The sequence below is a fragment of the Astyanax mexicanus genome, chromosome 21 (assembly GCF_023375975.1).
Source record: "Astyanax mexicanus isolate ESR-SI-001 chromosome 21, AstMex3_surface, whole genome shotgun sequence".
NCBI lineage: Eukaryota > Metazoa > Chordata > Actinopteri > Characiformes > Acestrorhamphidae > Astyanax > Astyanax mexicanus.
In genome coordinates, this window is record NC_064428.1 from 41,173,620 (window position 1) to 41,191,020 (window position 17,401).

At 38.0% G+C, this 17,401-nt stretch overlaps 2 protein-coding genes across 2 annotated transcripts; one reads left to right on the forward strand and one right to left on the reverse strand.

Moving 5' to 3' along the window:
* The first annotated feature begins 1,446 nt into the window (after positions 1-1,446).
* soul5l (heme-binding protein soul5, like) lies at positions 1,447-8,425 on the forward strand. The gene is made up of 7 exons (XM_007238349.4): positions 1,447-1,492; positions 2,877-2,936; positions 3,208-3,292; positions 3,476-3,596; positions 5,578-5,717; positions 5,828-5,991; positions 7,005-8,425. Coding segments are annotated over exons 1-7 (816 nt in total). The 5' UTR covers positions 1,447-1,490; the 3' UTR covers positions 7,249-8,425.
* Positions 8,426-8,832: 407 nt separating this feature from the next.
* Positions 8,833-16,809, reverse strand: wu:fk65c09 (keratin, type I cytoskeletal 14). Its single transcript, XM_007238348.4, has 7 exons — positions 16,123-16,809; positions 15,908-15,990; positions 14,786-14,942; positions 14,544-14,705; positions 12,063-12,188; positions 10,494-10,911; positions 8,833-9,013 (listed from the first exon to the last, which is right to left on the reverse strand). Exons 1-7 carry the CDS (start codon positions 16,753-16,755, stop codon positions 8,937-8,939), a joined length of 1,656 nt encoding a protein of 551 aa, XP_007238410.3. The 5' UTR covers positions 16,756-16,809; the 3' UTR covers positions 8,833-8,936.
* Positions 16,810-17,401: the final 592 nt, after the last annotated feature.

Genomic DNA, 17,401 nt, shown 5'->3' on the forward strand with positions numbered 1-17,401 from the left:
GAACTGGGGACTGAGCTCAGGTAATCAAATCAAATGCTATATATTTAATTTATCCTGGTTGTGTTTGTAGCTGTTTACTAGCTTAGCGTGATTGAGTGCCTCTCAATCCTTTTTGCCTTTCATCACTTGTTTCCGTTTTAATTTCTTTAGTTTCTTTATAAGCCTCTAAAAACCATAAATGTATTATTTTAGATCTTTAAGCTTTCGTGTTTCTGACTTTTTCTCAGGTCAGCTGGAAACTCTGGACTAGCCTCAGCTTCACCACTGCAGAGATGTTTAGCTAAGCTATTAAATAAAGCTAGTTAGCTTGTTTTATGAGGACTTCCAGTCAGTTTGTTTATGATGGCTAATTTTCTTTGCTAACGTCATAATCATCAATTCTGTTCTGCTGTATGGATGATCTTTAAATAAATAAAAAGTTAAAATATATATTTGTATCGTGTCTCCATTAGTGGGGGATATAGGATTTATCTGATTAATGGGTCACAAGTCATATTTTTATTTCACCAGTCATATTGTGTTCAAACACTAAAAATCTTACACAGTAAAAGTAAAAAAATTGAGTTAAGTTAATTTTGTGGCAAAAGTTTTAGACAAAATTTTATGTATAAAAAAAGTAAAAAAGTATATGTTTTAAATTCAAAACAGAAATAAATCTAAAATTTGTATGAATATTTCATTTTGCCAGGTTTGCTTTCATGTTTGTTTTTGAGTATTTTCTGTCGATTTTTGTGTAAAACGTTTGCCACAAACTGACTTCACAAAAATCTCCGTACCAATTTTACATGCACAATTTTACAAACAAAATACTCTCAAACACACAGGATATAAGAAAAAAAACTATCATTTAATTCATTTTTTAAAAATCTTTCTTATTTTTTTTTACAAATAATCTCAGTTTAAAACATCGAAACATCTCTCCAACATAAACATTATATGTTTTTATTCTTATTTTAAATGACATTAGTATGTATCTACAATGCAGAACTTTTTTTAAATAATGAAATAATCCTAGTTTTTGTAATTCTAAAATATTCAATATTGATTTAGATTTTTTTTAAATAGTTTTTTTTATCTATATCTATATCTAATATATATTTTCATCGTTACACAGTAGATTTCCAAACATACATTTAATTTCTTACATTTTTAGTAAATGAAAGGTTGTGTGGAGTTAACACAAAAAAGCTAGATACATAGAAAGGTTATAGTTGTGTATCTAATGAACAAAACAATAAGTATTACTATAATGAAATGTAAGTAAATTTGTATTAATTATTATTATTATTATTATTATTATTATTATTATTATTATTATTATTATTAGGTTACCCAAAGTAAGAAACCAAACAATCACAGGAAACCAATGAGAATAAGAGTTTTTTTTAGGGACCAAAGAAACCGACTCGGTGGGCGTGGCCTGTGCGGCTGTGACCCCGCCCCTCCCTGTCAGGCTCTGCAGTGCTGAGTGAGGAGCTGCGCGTGCAGGGATGTGAGTATAATATTATATCTGCTGTTTATAGCCTCCTTTAAATAATATACTTTAGTATTATGTGGTGCCACAGTATTATGGGATGCCTTAGTATTATGGGATGCCTTAGTATTATGGGATGCCTTAGTATTATTTTAGTCCCACCCAGAATGACCGGTTTACTGTGTGTTTAATCCTATATCTTATTTCAGGTGTGTGTGTGTGTGTGTGTGTGTGTGTGTGTTTGCTTACAGTACGTTTGGGAACATTTATATGAAAACACACCTGTACAATGGGGACTTTGTATTAACTGGTGTGTGTGTGTGTGAGAGAGGGAGAGAGAGAGAGAGAGAGAGAGTGTGTGTGTGTGTGTGTGTGTGTGAGAGAGAGGGAGAGAGAGAGAGAGAGAGAGAGAGAGAGAGAGAGAGAGAGAGTGTGTGTGTGTGTGTGTGTGTGGTCCAGGCTCAGTCTGGCAGCTTCAGCCACTGAAGTATCCGCATTAGTGTCAACTTTCTCCGCACTGCAGCATCAAACACTCACACACACTCTCACTAACACACACACACACACACTTACAGTTCAGCTTTGATCTTGCAGTGTGTTTTGGTCTAAGTTCTCTGTCTCACTAATATACATTTTGCATTTCTGTATTGTTTATATATCAGGAGGGTAATTAACCCTTCTGCTATCTTTACATTTACTAATACCCTTTAAATGTTATCTAATTCAGGTAGTGCATGTTTTTATTATGAACTAATAATGGTTCTCACTTTATTACATTATTTAATACATATGCATTATTAGGTTGCATTTACTTTATTAAGAATTTTTTAAAGATTATTCATGTGAATGTTAATGTTTGTGTATGTAATGAATGTAATGTCCAAGAACATTTTAAACACTGAATAGGATTAATTGACCCAAAGATGGGAAAAAAGAGGTGGTAAATTTGAGTAATCTTAAAGAATATATACAGATTGCTTTATAAACTCAAATCCAGAATTTTGTAATTTAAATATTTTTTTATTTGAAAAAAAAAAAAAAAAATATATATATATATATATATATATATATATATATATATATATATATATATATATATATATATATATATATATATATAAATGTTTACTTTTCTTAATCTTAATATTTTGCAAAAAAATCCTACATTTTTCAAATTTAATTTCTAAAATATTTAAATTTGATTTTTTTGTCGATTTTTGAAGAGATTCACAAAAATGTTTTTTTTATTTAACAGTCCAAAAAAATATTACAATGTTTAAACGTAAATTAACCAGTAGATTTCCTAACATAAATTTAATTTCTGACTTTTAGTGACACATTTTGTGCATAGTTTTAGTAACATTTTTATTGGTATAATTATTTTTATGTTTATGTCTCTTAGGTCTCCTTTCTCTCTCCTGCTGTCGTTGGTCCTGGTGGTGTTGGCTGAGGGTGGAGTTGGGTAAGCTCTAGACTCTCAACATACGTTTCAACATACATTTCAACTTTCTACATGTTAACAAAAATATTGCCTGACATTCTGAAGTTAACAGGTTGTAATGCTAGATATTTACATACATATAGGTTACTCCCTGTCTAGGAAACTGACCATAGTGTTATATTTGTATTTGTTGCAGTGTAATAAAAGTGAACTACACTCAACACCTCTAGGGGGAGCAAAAATACCAATTTTAGTAGCATAATATTGTATTAAGATTGTGTGTGCGTTACAGGCCAAGCAACTCCACTAACAGCTACTGCACTGAATCTAAAGAGTGTCTGCAGTTTGATCTTCTCTGCAGGACGAAGGAATATGAAGTGAGCTCTATCTCAAATAAGAGTAAATGTATATGTCTTAGATCAAGAAGTAGAGATGTCCTGATCAGGACTGACGCTGATCCAGGTGTATTTTAATTGATTATAGACAATTTAAACCCAGATCTATTCCTGATCCTTTGTTTTTACCGCTGTGTAACAGTATGGGTGTTGTGTGTTGTGTAGGTGCGTCACTACTCCCCGACCCGCTGGGTGTCGACTGATGCTGAAGCGTATTTCATGGGTGTTGGAGCTGCCCTGGCCTTCAGACGCCTCTATCAGTACATCACTGGGGCAAACGAACGAGGTATGTGTGCTCTTTATGCTCCTCCTACAACTCCACAAGCCCCACCCTCTCGTAGCTCCGCCCTCTGGTGGTCAACCACTGCAACCTGCACTCCGCTAAGGTCTGTTCGTCCAAGTCCCACCCTCTTACGGTCCTCTCATGCAACCCCTGCCCTCTTAAAATCTGGCTCTCCAAACGATCAACTCCATCTGGCAAACCCCACCCTCTTAAGATCCCCCAGCAACCTCTACCCTCAACTCGAGAACTGCCCCTGTAACCAAAATCTTCTAATGGTGCAACCCCTAGCTTCTCAAGCGCCACACCATCAACCACCATCCTCTCAAAGTCCATCCTTGCCAATCTTCACCTTTTCAACGTCCATCACTATAATCCCCACCCTCTCAAGGTCCTTCCTGTCAAACTTCAACCTCTCAAGGTCCTTCCTGCCAATCTTTACCTTCGACAGGTCCATCCCTGCAATCCCCACCTTCTCAAGGTTCTCCTTGACAACCCCCATTCTGTCAAGATCCCTCCCTGCAATTGCCATCCTCTCAAGGTCCTTCCGGCCAAACTTCATCCTCTCAAGGTCCATCCCTGCAACCCCCACACTCTCTCAAGGTCCTTCCTGCCAAACTTTACCTTCTACAGGTCCATCCCGGCAATCCCCACCTTTTCAAGGTTCTCCTTGACAACCTCATCCTGTCAAGATCCTTCCCTGCAATCCCCACCCTCTCAAGGTCCTTCCTGCCGAACTTCATCCTCTCAAGGTCCATCCCTGTAATACCCACCCTCTTAAGGTTCTCCTTGCCAACCCTCGCCCTGTCAAGGTCCTTTCTGCCATATTTTACCCTCTCAAGGTCCCCCTTTGTCAAACTCAACCCTCTTGTGGTCCACTACTGCAACCCCTTAACCTCTCAAGATCCCCCAGAAACCTCCACCCTCTCAAGGATTGCCCCTGTAACCAAACTCTTCTCATGAAGAGTCACTGCAATCTCCACTCGTTTAAGTTCCTCCCTGCCAAACTATACCCTCTCAAGGCCATCCTCTGGCAACTGCTTCTCTCAAGGTCCCCCTCTGGCAACACCTACCCTCATGTGGTCCACTTTCACAACCACCAACCTCTCAAGTACCCTTAGCAACCTCCACTCTCTCATGGACTGCCCTTGAACTAAAATGCACCACTGCAAACCCCACCCTTCTATCCCTGCCAACCCCCTCCCTCTCAAGGTTTTTCCTGCTAAACTCCACCCTCTCAAGGTCCTCCTCGGCAATTGCTTCCCTTTTATGGTCCACTACTGCAACCTCCACCCTCTCAAGAATGTCCCTGGAAACCAAAATCTTCTTATGGTTTATCCCTGCAAATTACCACCATTTCAAGGTCCTCTATTGAATTCCCAGTCCTGTTGTGGTCCATCCCTGCAAGCCTCATCATTTTAAGGTCTCTCATTCAACCCTAAGCCTCTTGTGTTCCTACCCTGCAACCACCATCCTCTCATGGTCTGATCCTGCAAGCCCCACCCTCTTAAGTTCTGTCTATGCAACCTCCACCCTCCTAGGATTCATTCCTGCAACCTCAATTCTTTTATGACTGACTACTGCAACCTCCACACTCCCAAGGTCTGACTATGCAACCACCAACCTCTCAAAGTCTGTCCATGCAACCTCAATCCTTTTGTGGTCCATTACTGCAACTGCCACTTTCTCAAGGTTCTCTGTTGAGTACCCAACCCTTTTATGTTCCACCCCTGCAAGCCTCACCCTCTCAAACCACTTTCATTTCAAGGTCTTTCATGCAACCCTAACCCTTTTGTGTTTCACCCCTGCAACCACCAAACTCTCAATGTCTGCCCCTGTAACCTCCACCCTCTTAGAATTAACCTCTTATTCTCCATTACTGCAATCCTAAACTCCCATGGTCAACCCCACCCTCTCAAAGTCTTGCCCTCTGAAGGTCCAAACGGCAACTCCACCATCTCACGTATGGACTGTATGTTTGTTACAGGTGTTGAGATAGAGATGACCGCTCCAGTCATGATTAAAGTTCCAGAGCAGACTCAGATGTGGGGACCAGCGCTCTACACCCTGAGCTTCCTGCTGCCTTCAGCTTTCCAACACAACCCTCCCGCCCCCACCAACGATAAGGTCTGTTTCGGACGTATTTTGCACTACTTGATGCCTTGATTTCGAACCAGTCTACATATGAATAAGGTGTGATGTTGAGTTGCGTTTTGATGTTTTGTTGTGTTTTTCAGCTGTATTTCACAGACATGCCGGAGACTGACGTGTACGTGTGGAGTTATGGAGGCTGGATGCTGTCGATCACCTCCAGACTCCACGCCCACCTGCTGACTAAAGAGCTAAACAGAGTGGGCGCTAATTACAACCACACGCATCACTACGCTGTGGGATATGACAGGTATGAAAACTCATGCATTTAGTTAGTGCTAAATCATCTGAGATGTTTTAAAGGGTGCTGAGTGGTTTAGCTATTATTCAAGCTATTCGATAGAAAATACTGGCGTTATGGAATATTAGCATGGAAACGTTAAATGTAACATTCCCAAAACATATTGTGTAAAATATGAAAACACTGACACAAGAAATGTTGCAGCGACATTACCAGAAAACATTAAACAAAAACATGTTAAGAGCATCCATTGTGTGCTGAAGGTCTTGCTGCATGACCCACATTCTCTTGAAATTCAGCTTTTTTCCTTCAGATTTTGCTGGAATAATTCAGAATTTATTGTTTCAACATTAAAGGCCCAGACGCAGCAAAAAAAAAAAAAAAAAAAACAGGCCCAAACCATGATACTACCACCATCATGTTTAATTTTTCTTCTGAGGTCATTTGCAATCTCTTTTATTCGTGCCATGATTCACTTCCATGCTTCCACAAATGTGTGGTGAAGAACAAATATTGCTAGATTCCTGCTTTTTTTTTTAATGAAACAAGCTCCGCCCATTTTTGTTCCTAACTGGACGAATGTTAACTGTAATTTTCAGTTCTACTTAGTCAAAAATTGTTAGCCAATACATAATATTGGATAAGTGATGTTAAAGTGACAGTACCATAACATTTAAAAATGTCAAGCACTGATATTCTTAAGTACTAACATCTATTTATTAAGTGCTGAGGGTCGTTGTCTTGCTGCATGATCCACATTCTCTTGAGATTTAGCTCACAGATAGATCCCTTTTCTTTGTATAAAACAAGCTCCGCCCACTCACATTCTAAACTAGACCAATGTAAACTGTAACGTTCAGAAAATGGACAATTCTGTCAACTTGTGGCAAGTTATTGTAGTTTAAAGATAAACAAACTACAGCAAATTACAATAAATACAGTAGATAGATTGCTAATGTTAGATGTTACAAACTGAATGAAATTGTAATGGTGTTTATATTTGTGTGTTTGTTTGTTTGTAGTCCTCTAAAACTCTTAAACAGGCATAACGAGGTTTGGTACCTGGTGGAGGAGGAGCCAGTGTGCAGTAGAACAACAGAGGAACCCACTACTCAGAACTCAACTGTTACTGCTACTGATACTTCTACTGATACTCCAACTACAACTTCTGATTCTACTACTTCTATTGCTACTACTAATGTTACTGATACTTCCACTGCTTCCACTGCAACCGTCAGTAATACCACTGCTACTGTAACTGATTAACCAGTAATCTCAACAACAAATCCAGCCGATGTCCTAGACTACTGGTTCCCAACTCTGGTCCCGGAGAACCTCCAGTCCTGCACCTTTTAGTGTTGACCCTGATCCAACTAATCAGCTTTTTTCATTAAGCAGTGGTCTAATTCATAGTGTTCTACATTTCTGCATAAATCAGACCAAAAAAATTCATTTGATTTTCAAACTAAAGTCCTAAAGATAAAGAGAAACAGAACCATATCAAAGAAGTGACGCAAAAATATCAGATTTCTCATTTACTTACGTCAGGAAATTATCCAATATTACACGCATGCAGCAAAAGTAAAGTTCGACAAAGTCAGGACTTTGACTTGGCCCAATTCCAAAATATTAACTTAATTATAATGTAACCGGTTTTATTGGAACGACTTTGAATGGCTGAGGGTCATTGTCTTGTTGCATGACCCATATTCTCATAATCTTGAGCTCAGGGACGGATGTCCTGATATTTTCCTTCAGAACTTGATGGAATAATTTAGAATATATTGTTACATCAATAACGCAGCAAAACTGACCCAAACTAAGATACTACCATCACCATGTTTCACTCTTCTTCTGCGCTTTTTAAAAAAATGTTTGCAAACAAATCTTTAAATTTGTGGTAAAGAGCTAGACTAAGTTAAATCCCTGTTAATTAAATAAAACAGACTCCGCCCACTCACACCTGACTAATTTAGTCTTAATTTTTCTGCTAATCCTAAAAGGCAACATATTTTTCCACTTGCAGATACTTTATATAATATTAAATAATTTCCTCAATAAATAAATGATAATGTTCTCTATTAGTGTACACAGGGTTCACAAGTACCAATATATATATATAAATATACTGTAGGCCTGTTATGGTAATTACATTGTGTTACTTTATCTATTTGTCGTTCAATATATGTACATGACGTCAATAATTTTTGATGTCTTCAGTACGGCCCGTTGTTTTTGTTAGCCCAATAATGTGATTAATTTTTAAACTTACTTTAAACAGCATTGTTAAATTATGTTTTGATTTAGTATATTTAACATCAAATTAACTGTTAATTCATTGCTTTAAAAAAGGGTGTAGCTGCATCTTTTTATCATATCATTGCATTTACAAGTGGCATAAAAGTGTCCTAAAATTACTGTTATTACTTATTGCAATTATTTTTTTTAAAATAAATATATATGCCTATTAGGAAAATATTCCGTTTTTTTTATTCTGAATGAAATAATTGCCTTAAGTAACATTATAGCTCTTAATTCAAATTCCTGCAGAAATTAATACATTTACTGGCATCAATGAAAGGCATCATACAGTGACATATACAGTACTATGCACTATGTTCAAGAAGCTGTCCTAACTAGCAATAAATATATATAATTATATTTAGTAATTTGTGTGAAGTGTAGGTAATCTTGTATTCTTTTTGAGCTCAATAATTATAAATGTATTTTAGTACAGGTTGACCTGCTGTATATGGAAATATTGCACTTATTAATTAATCTGTATGATGTGTTTATGTCTATGCAGTGGAGTTAAATAAAATATAAAATATAATAAAATAAGAGACTGGGTACGTTTTCACTGCAGTTTATTGTTTATTGTGTTCACGGTTAGTCAAAGCTAACCGGGTTCAGCTTACAATTAAATTTGAGAAACAGTGACATCAGATCCTGCTCTAATCTGATTGGTCGAGAGGTTCTTCAGGTACAGTGATGTCACTCAGGCCAGGAGGAGATTCAGTAGGCTTCTTTTCTGTGAAGTAGAAACAAGTATGAGAGAGCATGAGATCTACCAGAAATAAAAGTAGAATGAGATGCTGAGGAACATTTTATTAAATATTGGACACTTCTGAAAAATTCAGACATTCTTACTGTACAAGTATGTTGCTCTACATAAATCATCAGCAAACATATTACATTAAATACATATTGGAAATGGTCATCTTTCGTTTACATTTTTTTACTGTCTGAAATCAAAGAATTTTGTAATTTTAAGTTCTTAGTTAATTTACTCTATAAATTCATCATTCCAAGCTGTGCATTTTCAGCCTACCACATCTCCCATAAAGAAAATACATATAGGTAAAATATATGTATAAATATATTTTAAAATATAATGTAAACTTTAGGAATTTTTGCAAATAAATGCATAAAAACTGCCAGAAATGTATAATTGAAATATGGGTAAAAATACATTTTAAAACATATTTAGTACATACAAATTGGCCAATAAATATTTCCTTGATTATATTTTCAAATACCTTTGTTTTAGTTCAGTTCCCAAAAAACAGATAATCTGAAATACATCTTAGTGTGTGAAAATTCCATTGCCTTGTTTGTTTTTCCATGTGGGTAGTTTCCCCAAAATAATATATATATATATATATTATTATTATTAATTACATTTAATTATATTATAATTTTTCCATAAGGATCCCATACCAGCCGTGCAGCATCAAGCCCCCATCTTCACGCTGTTTAACACAAATACACCATCACCACAGTTTATTTTAATGAATATACTCAATATCACAACAATATCATCCACACTTCCAGATGATTTTACTGAGACTTCAGGGGCCGTACATTACCCAATCACGTTCTTTATCTGCTTTACCTACTTCCAAAAACATTGACATAAGATTGACATCTTAAAAAAAATCTAAATAGTTAAATTATTTTCAGCAAGACAGCAACAATGAATGCTGAGTTGCATGAACAAATCTGCAGGACTTTTGTTTGTATGTTTGAATTAAAAAAAAAAAAAAAAAAAAATATATATATATATATATATATATATATATATATATATATATATATATATATATTTCCACAATTCTACCTTTTTACCTTAATTATGAAAATCATTTTTATACATTTATTCTACAAAAACAATATGTAAAAGGTCAACTTCTGTTGAAATTATTTAAGAATTAATATTCTTTTGTTCTCTTTGTTTTCTTTATATTTTTATTTCCTAATAATTTTCATATTCTCACTTTATCTTATTTACACAAAGAAATTCTTAGCCCATGTTTAGTTGCTTTTGTCAGCTTTGATTTAAAGTTCCTTCAAGCAAAGAAGTGCAGAACTGGGTCTGAACTCAAGGTCCAGATTTAAAGACCTCAGCTTAAGGGCTTACAGAGCCAATTCATAACCAGGAACCAAGACCGTCAAGAAGGCCATTGGATACATTTAAATCTTAATAATCCTAGACCATGACGCATCCTTACCATCTGCTTTCACATCTGGTACCGACTGGACCTCAGATTCACCTGACTTCACTTCTGCTGATGCAGCTGAGGATTCAGATGCTGCTGATGGTGCTGCTGGTGCAGCTTGTGGTGCTGGTGCTGCTGGTGGTGCAGCTGAAGATGCTGAGCTCTGTACCCACATCGACGATCGGTAACTCATTCCAGGGAACTTGCTGAGATCTCCGGCAAACTCCAGCAGTGATTTGTAGGTAGAAATCTCTCTCTCCAGCTGAACTTTGGTGCTGAGCAGAAGCTGGTAATCTCTGGATTGCTGCAGAGCACTTTCCCGAACTGAGGCAAGCTCACCCTCCAGATTCCCGGCCAATCGACTCAGAGCCAGCAGCTGCATCTGCTTCTGCCCCTGAACGTCCACCAATCGCTGCTCCTGCTGGCTCTTCTGCAGAGAGACACAGGTATCAGAGGTGGGTTAGAAGGAACTGTGGAATTTATTGGGTGGGATAATTTAGATTTGGATGAGACTCCAAATCTAGTGCAATAAGAGGTACTTGGATGGAACTCAAAAGTGGGGACTCTGTGGGTTGCTTTGTTGGAAAAATGGGAACTCGAGGTGACCAAGTTTAAAATTGGGACTCGATCAGGTGAAAAATGGGGACTCAAGTCGATCAGGTAAAAACTGGGACTCTGGCAGATCAGGTGAAAAATGGGGACTCGGGTCGATCAGGTGAAAATGGGGACTCTGGCAGATCAGTTGAGAAAAGGGAGCTCAGGTAGATCCAAAGAAAAATGGGGATTTGTGTAGATCAAGTGAACAATAGGTATTCGGTTAGATCAGATGAACAATGGAGACTATTAAATGGGAAATATGGGGATTTTCACTGATTGGGTGGAACAGGTGAAAAATGGGGACTCATGTAGATCAGAGGAAAAGTGGGGATTTGAGTAGATCAGGTAAAAAAAATGGGTAATATGGTAGAACAGGTGAAAAATGGGGACTATCAATGATTGGGTAGATCAGGTGAAAAATCGGGACTCCTGTAGATCAGGTGAAAATTTGGTACTATCAAATAGTGACTATCAATGATCGGGTAGGTCAGGTGAAAAATTGGGACTCATGTAGATTGGGTGTAAAATGTGGATTTGAGTAGATCAGGTAAAACAAAATGGGGAATATGGCAGAACTGGTGAAAAATGGGGACTCAGGAAGATCAGGTGCAAAATAGGGACTATCAAATAGTGGTGACTATAAAATGGGGAATATGGGGACTATCCATGATTCAATGGGGACTCTGGCTTGCTTTGTTGGAAAAATGGGAACTCGAGGTGACCAAGTTTAAAATGGGGTCGGGTCGATCAGGTGAAAAATGGGGACTCATATAGATCAGGTGAAAAATTGGGACTATCAAATGGGGAGTATCAATGATCGGGTAGACCAGTGCTTTAGTGTTACACTCTGGTAGATCAGGTGAAAAATATGAAGTACCATGTTAGGTTAGGTAAAATGAAAGAGAGGTCAAATTTCACCAATACTAAATAGCTCTATGCTGGACTTGGAAATGGCTAAAGTGTGGTTCAGATCAGGTGTCTTACCTGCAGCAGAAATGCATCCAGTTCAGTCTGTATGGTGAGGATCTGGTCTCTGCTCGTAGAGATCTCAGAGCTTCCACTCATGGTAACTTCTGCAACCTGGGTCGTCTCCACATGCTTAGTTTCCAGCTAATGAAAACCAACAGTATTAGTGTGAGTGTTTAAGGTGCATTTGTATGTTTATCTAGTGTACCAGGTGCAGGACGTACAGTAGCTTTTAAAAGTATTTATACACCTTTTTTTCACCTTACAAACAAAAACTAAAATGTATTTTATTGATATTTTGAGTGATAGACCAATACAAAGCAGCACATAATTGGAAAGTGCACCGAAAATTATGCATGGTTTTCAACATTTGAATCGAATAAAAATCTGAAAAATAACTTGCCAATGTATTCCTCCACCCAATAACAATGCTCAGTTGTGGATCTCTGCAGCTCCTCCAGAGTGACCATGGGTCTGTTGGCTGCTTCTCTGAGCAGTGCTCTCCTTGTTCAGAGAACTATCCTTTGGGTGAACCATGGCCATGTCTTGTTAGGTTTGTAGAAACAGTTGTAGAATACTTTTTCGGGTTCATTTTTGGATGACTGTCTGAATTCCTTGGTCTTTTGACCAACTGATTAAAATGAATGATTGTATTTAGGGATTTCAGTGTAAAAGAGGCTGAATACTTACACTACCGTTCAAAAGTTTGGGGTCACATTGAAACTTCCTTATTTTTGAAGGAAAAGCACTGTACTTTTCAATGAAGATAACTTTAAACTAGTCCTAACTTTAAACAAATACACTCTGTACATTGCTAATGTGGTAAATGACTATTCTAGCTGCAAATGTCTGGTTTTGGTGCAATATCTACATAGGTGTATAGAGGCCCATTTCCAGCAACTATCACTCCAGTGTTCTAATGGTACAATGTGTTTGCTCATTGGCTCAGAAGGCTAATTGATGATTAGAAAACCCTTGTGCAATCATGTTCACACACCTGAAAACAGTCTAGCTCATTACAGAAGCTACAAAACTGACCTTCCTTTGAGCAGATTGAGTTTCTGGAGCATCACATTTGTGGGGTCAATTAAACGCTCAAAATGGCCAGAAAAAGAGAACTTTCATCTGAAACTCGACAGTCTATTCTTGTTCTTAGAAATGAAGGCTATTCCATGCGAGAAATTGCTAAGAAATTGAAGATTTCCTACAACGGTGTGTACTACTCCCTTCAGAGGACAGCACAAACAGGCTCTAACCAGAGTAGAAAAAGAAGTGGGAGGCCGCGTTGCACAACTAAGCAAGAAGATAAGTACATTAGAGTCTCTACTTTGAGAAACAGACGCTTCACAGGTCCCCAACTGGCATCTTCATTAAATAGTACCCGCAAAATACCAGTGTCAACATCTACAGTGAAGAGGCGGCTGCGGGATTTTGGGCTTCAGGGCAGAGTGGCAAAGAAAAAGCCATATCTGAGACTGGCTAATAAAAGAAAAAGATTAAGATGGGCAAAAGAACACAGACATTGGACAGAGGAAGACTGGAAAAAAAGTGTTGTGGACGGATGAATCCAAGTTTGAGGTGTTTGGATCACAAAGAAGAACGTTTGTGAGACGCAGAACAAATGAAAAGATGCTGGAAGAATGCCTGACGCCATCTGTTAAGCATGGTGGAGGTAATGTGATGGTCTGGGGTTGCTTTGGTGCTGGTAAGGTGGGAGATTTGTACAGGGTAAAAGGGATTCTGAATAAGGAAGGCTATCACTCCATTTTGCAACGCCATGCCATACCCAGTGGACAGTGCCTGATCTGAGCCAATTTCGTCCTACAACAGGACAATGACCCTAAACACACCTCCAAATTGTGCAAGCACTATTTAAAGCAGAAGCAGGCAGCTGGTATTCTATTGGTAATGGAGTGGCCAGCGCAGTCACCAGATCTGAACCCCATTGAGCTGTTGTGGGAGCAGCTTGACCGTATGGTACGCCAGAAGTGCCCATCCAACCAATCCAACTTGTGGGAGCTGCTTCTAGAAGCGTGGGGTGCAATTTCTCCAGCTTACCTCAACAAATTAACAGCTAGAATGCCAAAGGTGTGCAATGCTGTAATTGCTGCAAATGGAGGATTATTTGAGGAAAGCAAAGTTTGATGTAAAAACAATGTTATTTCAAATAAAAATCATTATTTCTAACCTTGTCAATGTCTTGACTCTATTTTCTATTAATTTCACAACGTATGGTGGTGAATAAGTGTGACTTTTCATGGAAAACACAAAATTGTTTGAGTGACCCCAAACTTTTGAACGGTAGTGTATGTATGTCAAACTTTTCATATTTTTATTTAATTTAAACTTTGAAGACCATGCATCAACTTAGTTTCACTTTACAATTTTGTGCTACTTTTTGTTGGTCTATCACTGAAAATCTCAATAAAATACATTCAAACTTGTGGTTTTAAGGTATAAATACTTTGGTGAACTGGAATGTTGCATAAGTAAGTGTACCTTCTTAGTGTACCAGTTCTCGATTTCTCGGTGGTTCTTCTCTACGATGGTTTCGTACTCAGAGCGAAGGTCGGCCAGTCGGCGAGAGAGATCCATAGAGTCGGCCGGCTGAACGTCCACAGTCAGAGTTCCTGCCACCTGCCCACGAAGACTCAGCACCTCCTGTAGACCAAAGGTAAAAGATCAGAGGTCAGGAATTTCCCATGATTGTTTGCTTTTTTGTCTGTCATCATCTCTCTCACCTTCTGATGGTTGGTGTTGATTGTATCACGGTCTTTCAGAAGGATTTGAAATTCCTGCAACAGGGTAGCGCTGTTTAGCTCATATTCTCTTCTGAGGGCCTTCAGGGCGGCGACGTCTCCCTCTACAGTCTGCCTCACTGCAAGTTCATTCTCGTACCTTAACCAAAAAACACATGGAAAAGATCAACTTCTAAATAAAGACTGAACGCTATTGCTCTGTTTTTACCCTCCAGATTTTGATTTTGTTTCAGCTAATCTCCCAAAGCCAAGGAATGCTATCAAGGTAGGCTTCTTTTATCGTCTATGTTATTAAAGAAAGGCACAATATCCTTAAAAATGCTCAAGCAATTTGATAAAGCAATTTTTGTACCCTTCACAGCCTTCTTTTACCCATAATTCTCTGTATGTACATAGCAAATGCAAAAAAACAGCACCATAAAAATTGAGCGAAAATGGCAAAAAAAAAACAAAGCTTCCAGAAATCAATCAATTAACCTTTATATTCACTCTGTAATCAAATTAAGCTAACAAAAAATAATAAAAGACTAAAAAAATAAGCCACTAAAAAGAACACTAGGATTATAAATAAAGTAAATGGTAGAAATAAGTTTAAAAAAAATCACAAAATAGATAAAAGGACAAAACAGATAAAAAGGTAATGGAAAAACTCAACTAAAACAGTTACAGGGTGTCTGAAGGTAGTTAGAAATTCAACGTTTGAAACTCATGAACAGAGTTCATTTTCATAAGTTTTTATAATTATAATTCATCATTTCTGTCACGTTCTGTGCTACAAATGCAAAAATTAGGTTGGACCTTTCAGGTGACATTATCAAAAAGCCTGATGTTAAAATACGTTTGTTTCTTATTGGTTTACAATAGTAGGCTACTGAGGAGGACCCCCACCCTATCTTTAATATATCTCAACATATATATGTGGGATTACCACCTCAGATCCACAAAATTCCTGGACACTAAATTAACTGTGCAATCATGTTAGGAAAACCAATCAGTAAATAAACTGTGGTTTATCCGTCATACTAGTAAAACAGCATATATATATATATATATATATATATATATATATATATATATATACTTTATGCAAAGCAATGGGCTTACTTGATTCTGAAGTCATCAGCTGCCAATTTGCCGTTATCAATCATCAGCGCCAGGCGGGAGCATTCCTTCAGAAATCCTGTAAGCTGTAAAGAACAAATATGAGAGATTTCAAGAAATTGTAAGAAATTTTAGTCTGCTGTCAATATGGACCTTCTGATTAGTTTTAAAGAAACCAGTTTAAAGAAACCAGTTTCATATAGAGCATATGCACCCACTTGGTCTCGAACAGGATGTAGTTGGGTCTGGTAAGCCTGCAGGTCGTAGGTGACCTGCACTGTGTTAGACTTGAAGCCTTGTAGCTTCTCCTCCAGCTCATGGTTGGCGGTCTCCAGTCGTTTCACCTTGTCCAGGTAGGTGGCCAATCGATCGTTCAGGGTCTGAAGCTCTAGTTTCTCATTGGTGGTAAATGGATGAAGGCCACCATCTGCAATGGAACTTCCTCCAGTCCAGAAACCAGCACCGGCACCAGCACCACCACCTCCTCCACCACCACCACCAGCAGCCATTCCAAACCTGCCACCACCAAAACCAAATCCACTACCAACACCACCACCAGAACCAAAGCCCATCCCAAACCTTCCACCACCACCACCAACACTACTACTACTACTAACTGCCATTCCTGACCCAAACCTGCCACCACCAGTGCTAAAACCTCCACCTACAGCAGAACCTACTCCGTACCTAACCTGGCTTCCAAGTGCACCACCCACCCCTCCGCCCAAAGAGTAGCCATAGCCATAGCTGGACCTAGAACCCCCTCCACCACCTCCTCCAACCCTAAGAGATCCAGACCCAATTGAGCCAATGTTGGAGTAACTCTTCTGAGAAAGCGACAAACGACCCATCGCCTTATCTTGTTGAGGGAAAAAGAACTGCTGAGATGGTTTCTGGAGAAGCTGATGTGGAGAAGGGTTCTGAACCTGCCAGTATTTTTATACCCTACTCCAAACTTCTGCATTTGCATGACTTGAACCTTGAGGGCTTCAACAGCATTAGTAGCTGTTAGTGCAAAAGATTCCCACAGCTCTCAGTTCTTCTGTAATGTTCTTATAAGTAATTTTTGACATGATTTTGGAAGTTCTTCATTGATTTCACAAATGCATGCTGATTTCTTGTATTGCTTACTTCAACAAATCAATACAAATTCAATAAAACAAGTCTAAAATAAGCAAACAGTTTAGGGTGAGCTTCCCTGAGGGAAGCTTCCAGTCATTTGGCTCATAATCCCTTCCAAAAGCGTGGGAAACCTCCAAATGCAAAATAAGCAATTATCAGTATGCAAAAATCATATAAATGTAAAACTTTTGGCTCTTTATTCTGTGGTAACGTTTCTCAGACTAGATGGATTAAACCAATAATATAATCTACTATTTTTTGCATTAAAAAATATAGTTCAGTCCAAGACTACACTTAAACCCTGTATAAGAAACAAACCCATAATTTCCAAATAATTGGGGACACTTTTCAAATGAAAATCTATTTTAAGTTGCA

Coding starts and splice junctions, on each gene's coding strand:
- soul5l (XM_007238349.4), top strand. Junction 3,293..3,475: donor GCAGGACGAAGGAATATGAA/GTGAGCTCTATC, acceptor TGTGTTGTGTAG/GTGCGTCACTACTCCCCGAC. Junction 5,992..7,004: donor TACGCTGTGGGATATGACAG/GTATGAAAACTC, acceptor GTTTGTTTGTAG/TCCTCTAAAACTCTTAAACA.
- wu:fk65c09 (XM_007238348.4), bottom strand. CDS start 16,755: ATGGGTCGTTTGTCGCTTTCTCAGAAGAGTTACTCCAACATTGGCTCA. Junction 15,991..16,122: donor TACATCCTGTTCGAGACCAA/GTGGGTGCATAT, acceptor TGTTCTTTACAG/CTTACAGGATTTCTGAAGGA. Junction 10,912..12,062: donor TGGATGCATTTCTGCTGCAG/GTAAGACACCTG, acceptor GTCTCTCTGCAG/AAGAGCCAGCAGGAGCAGCG.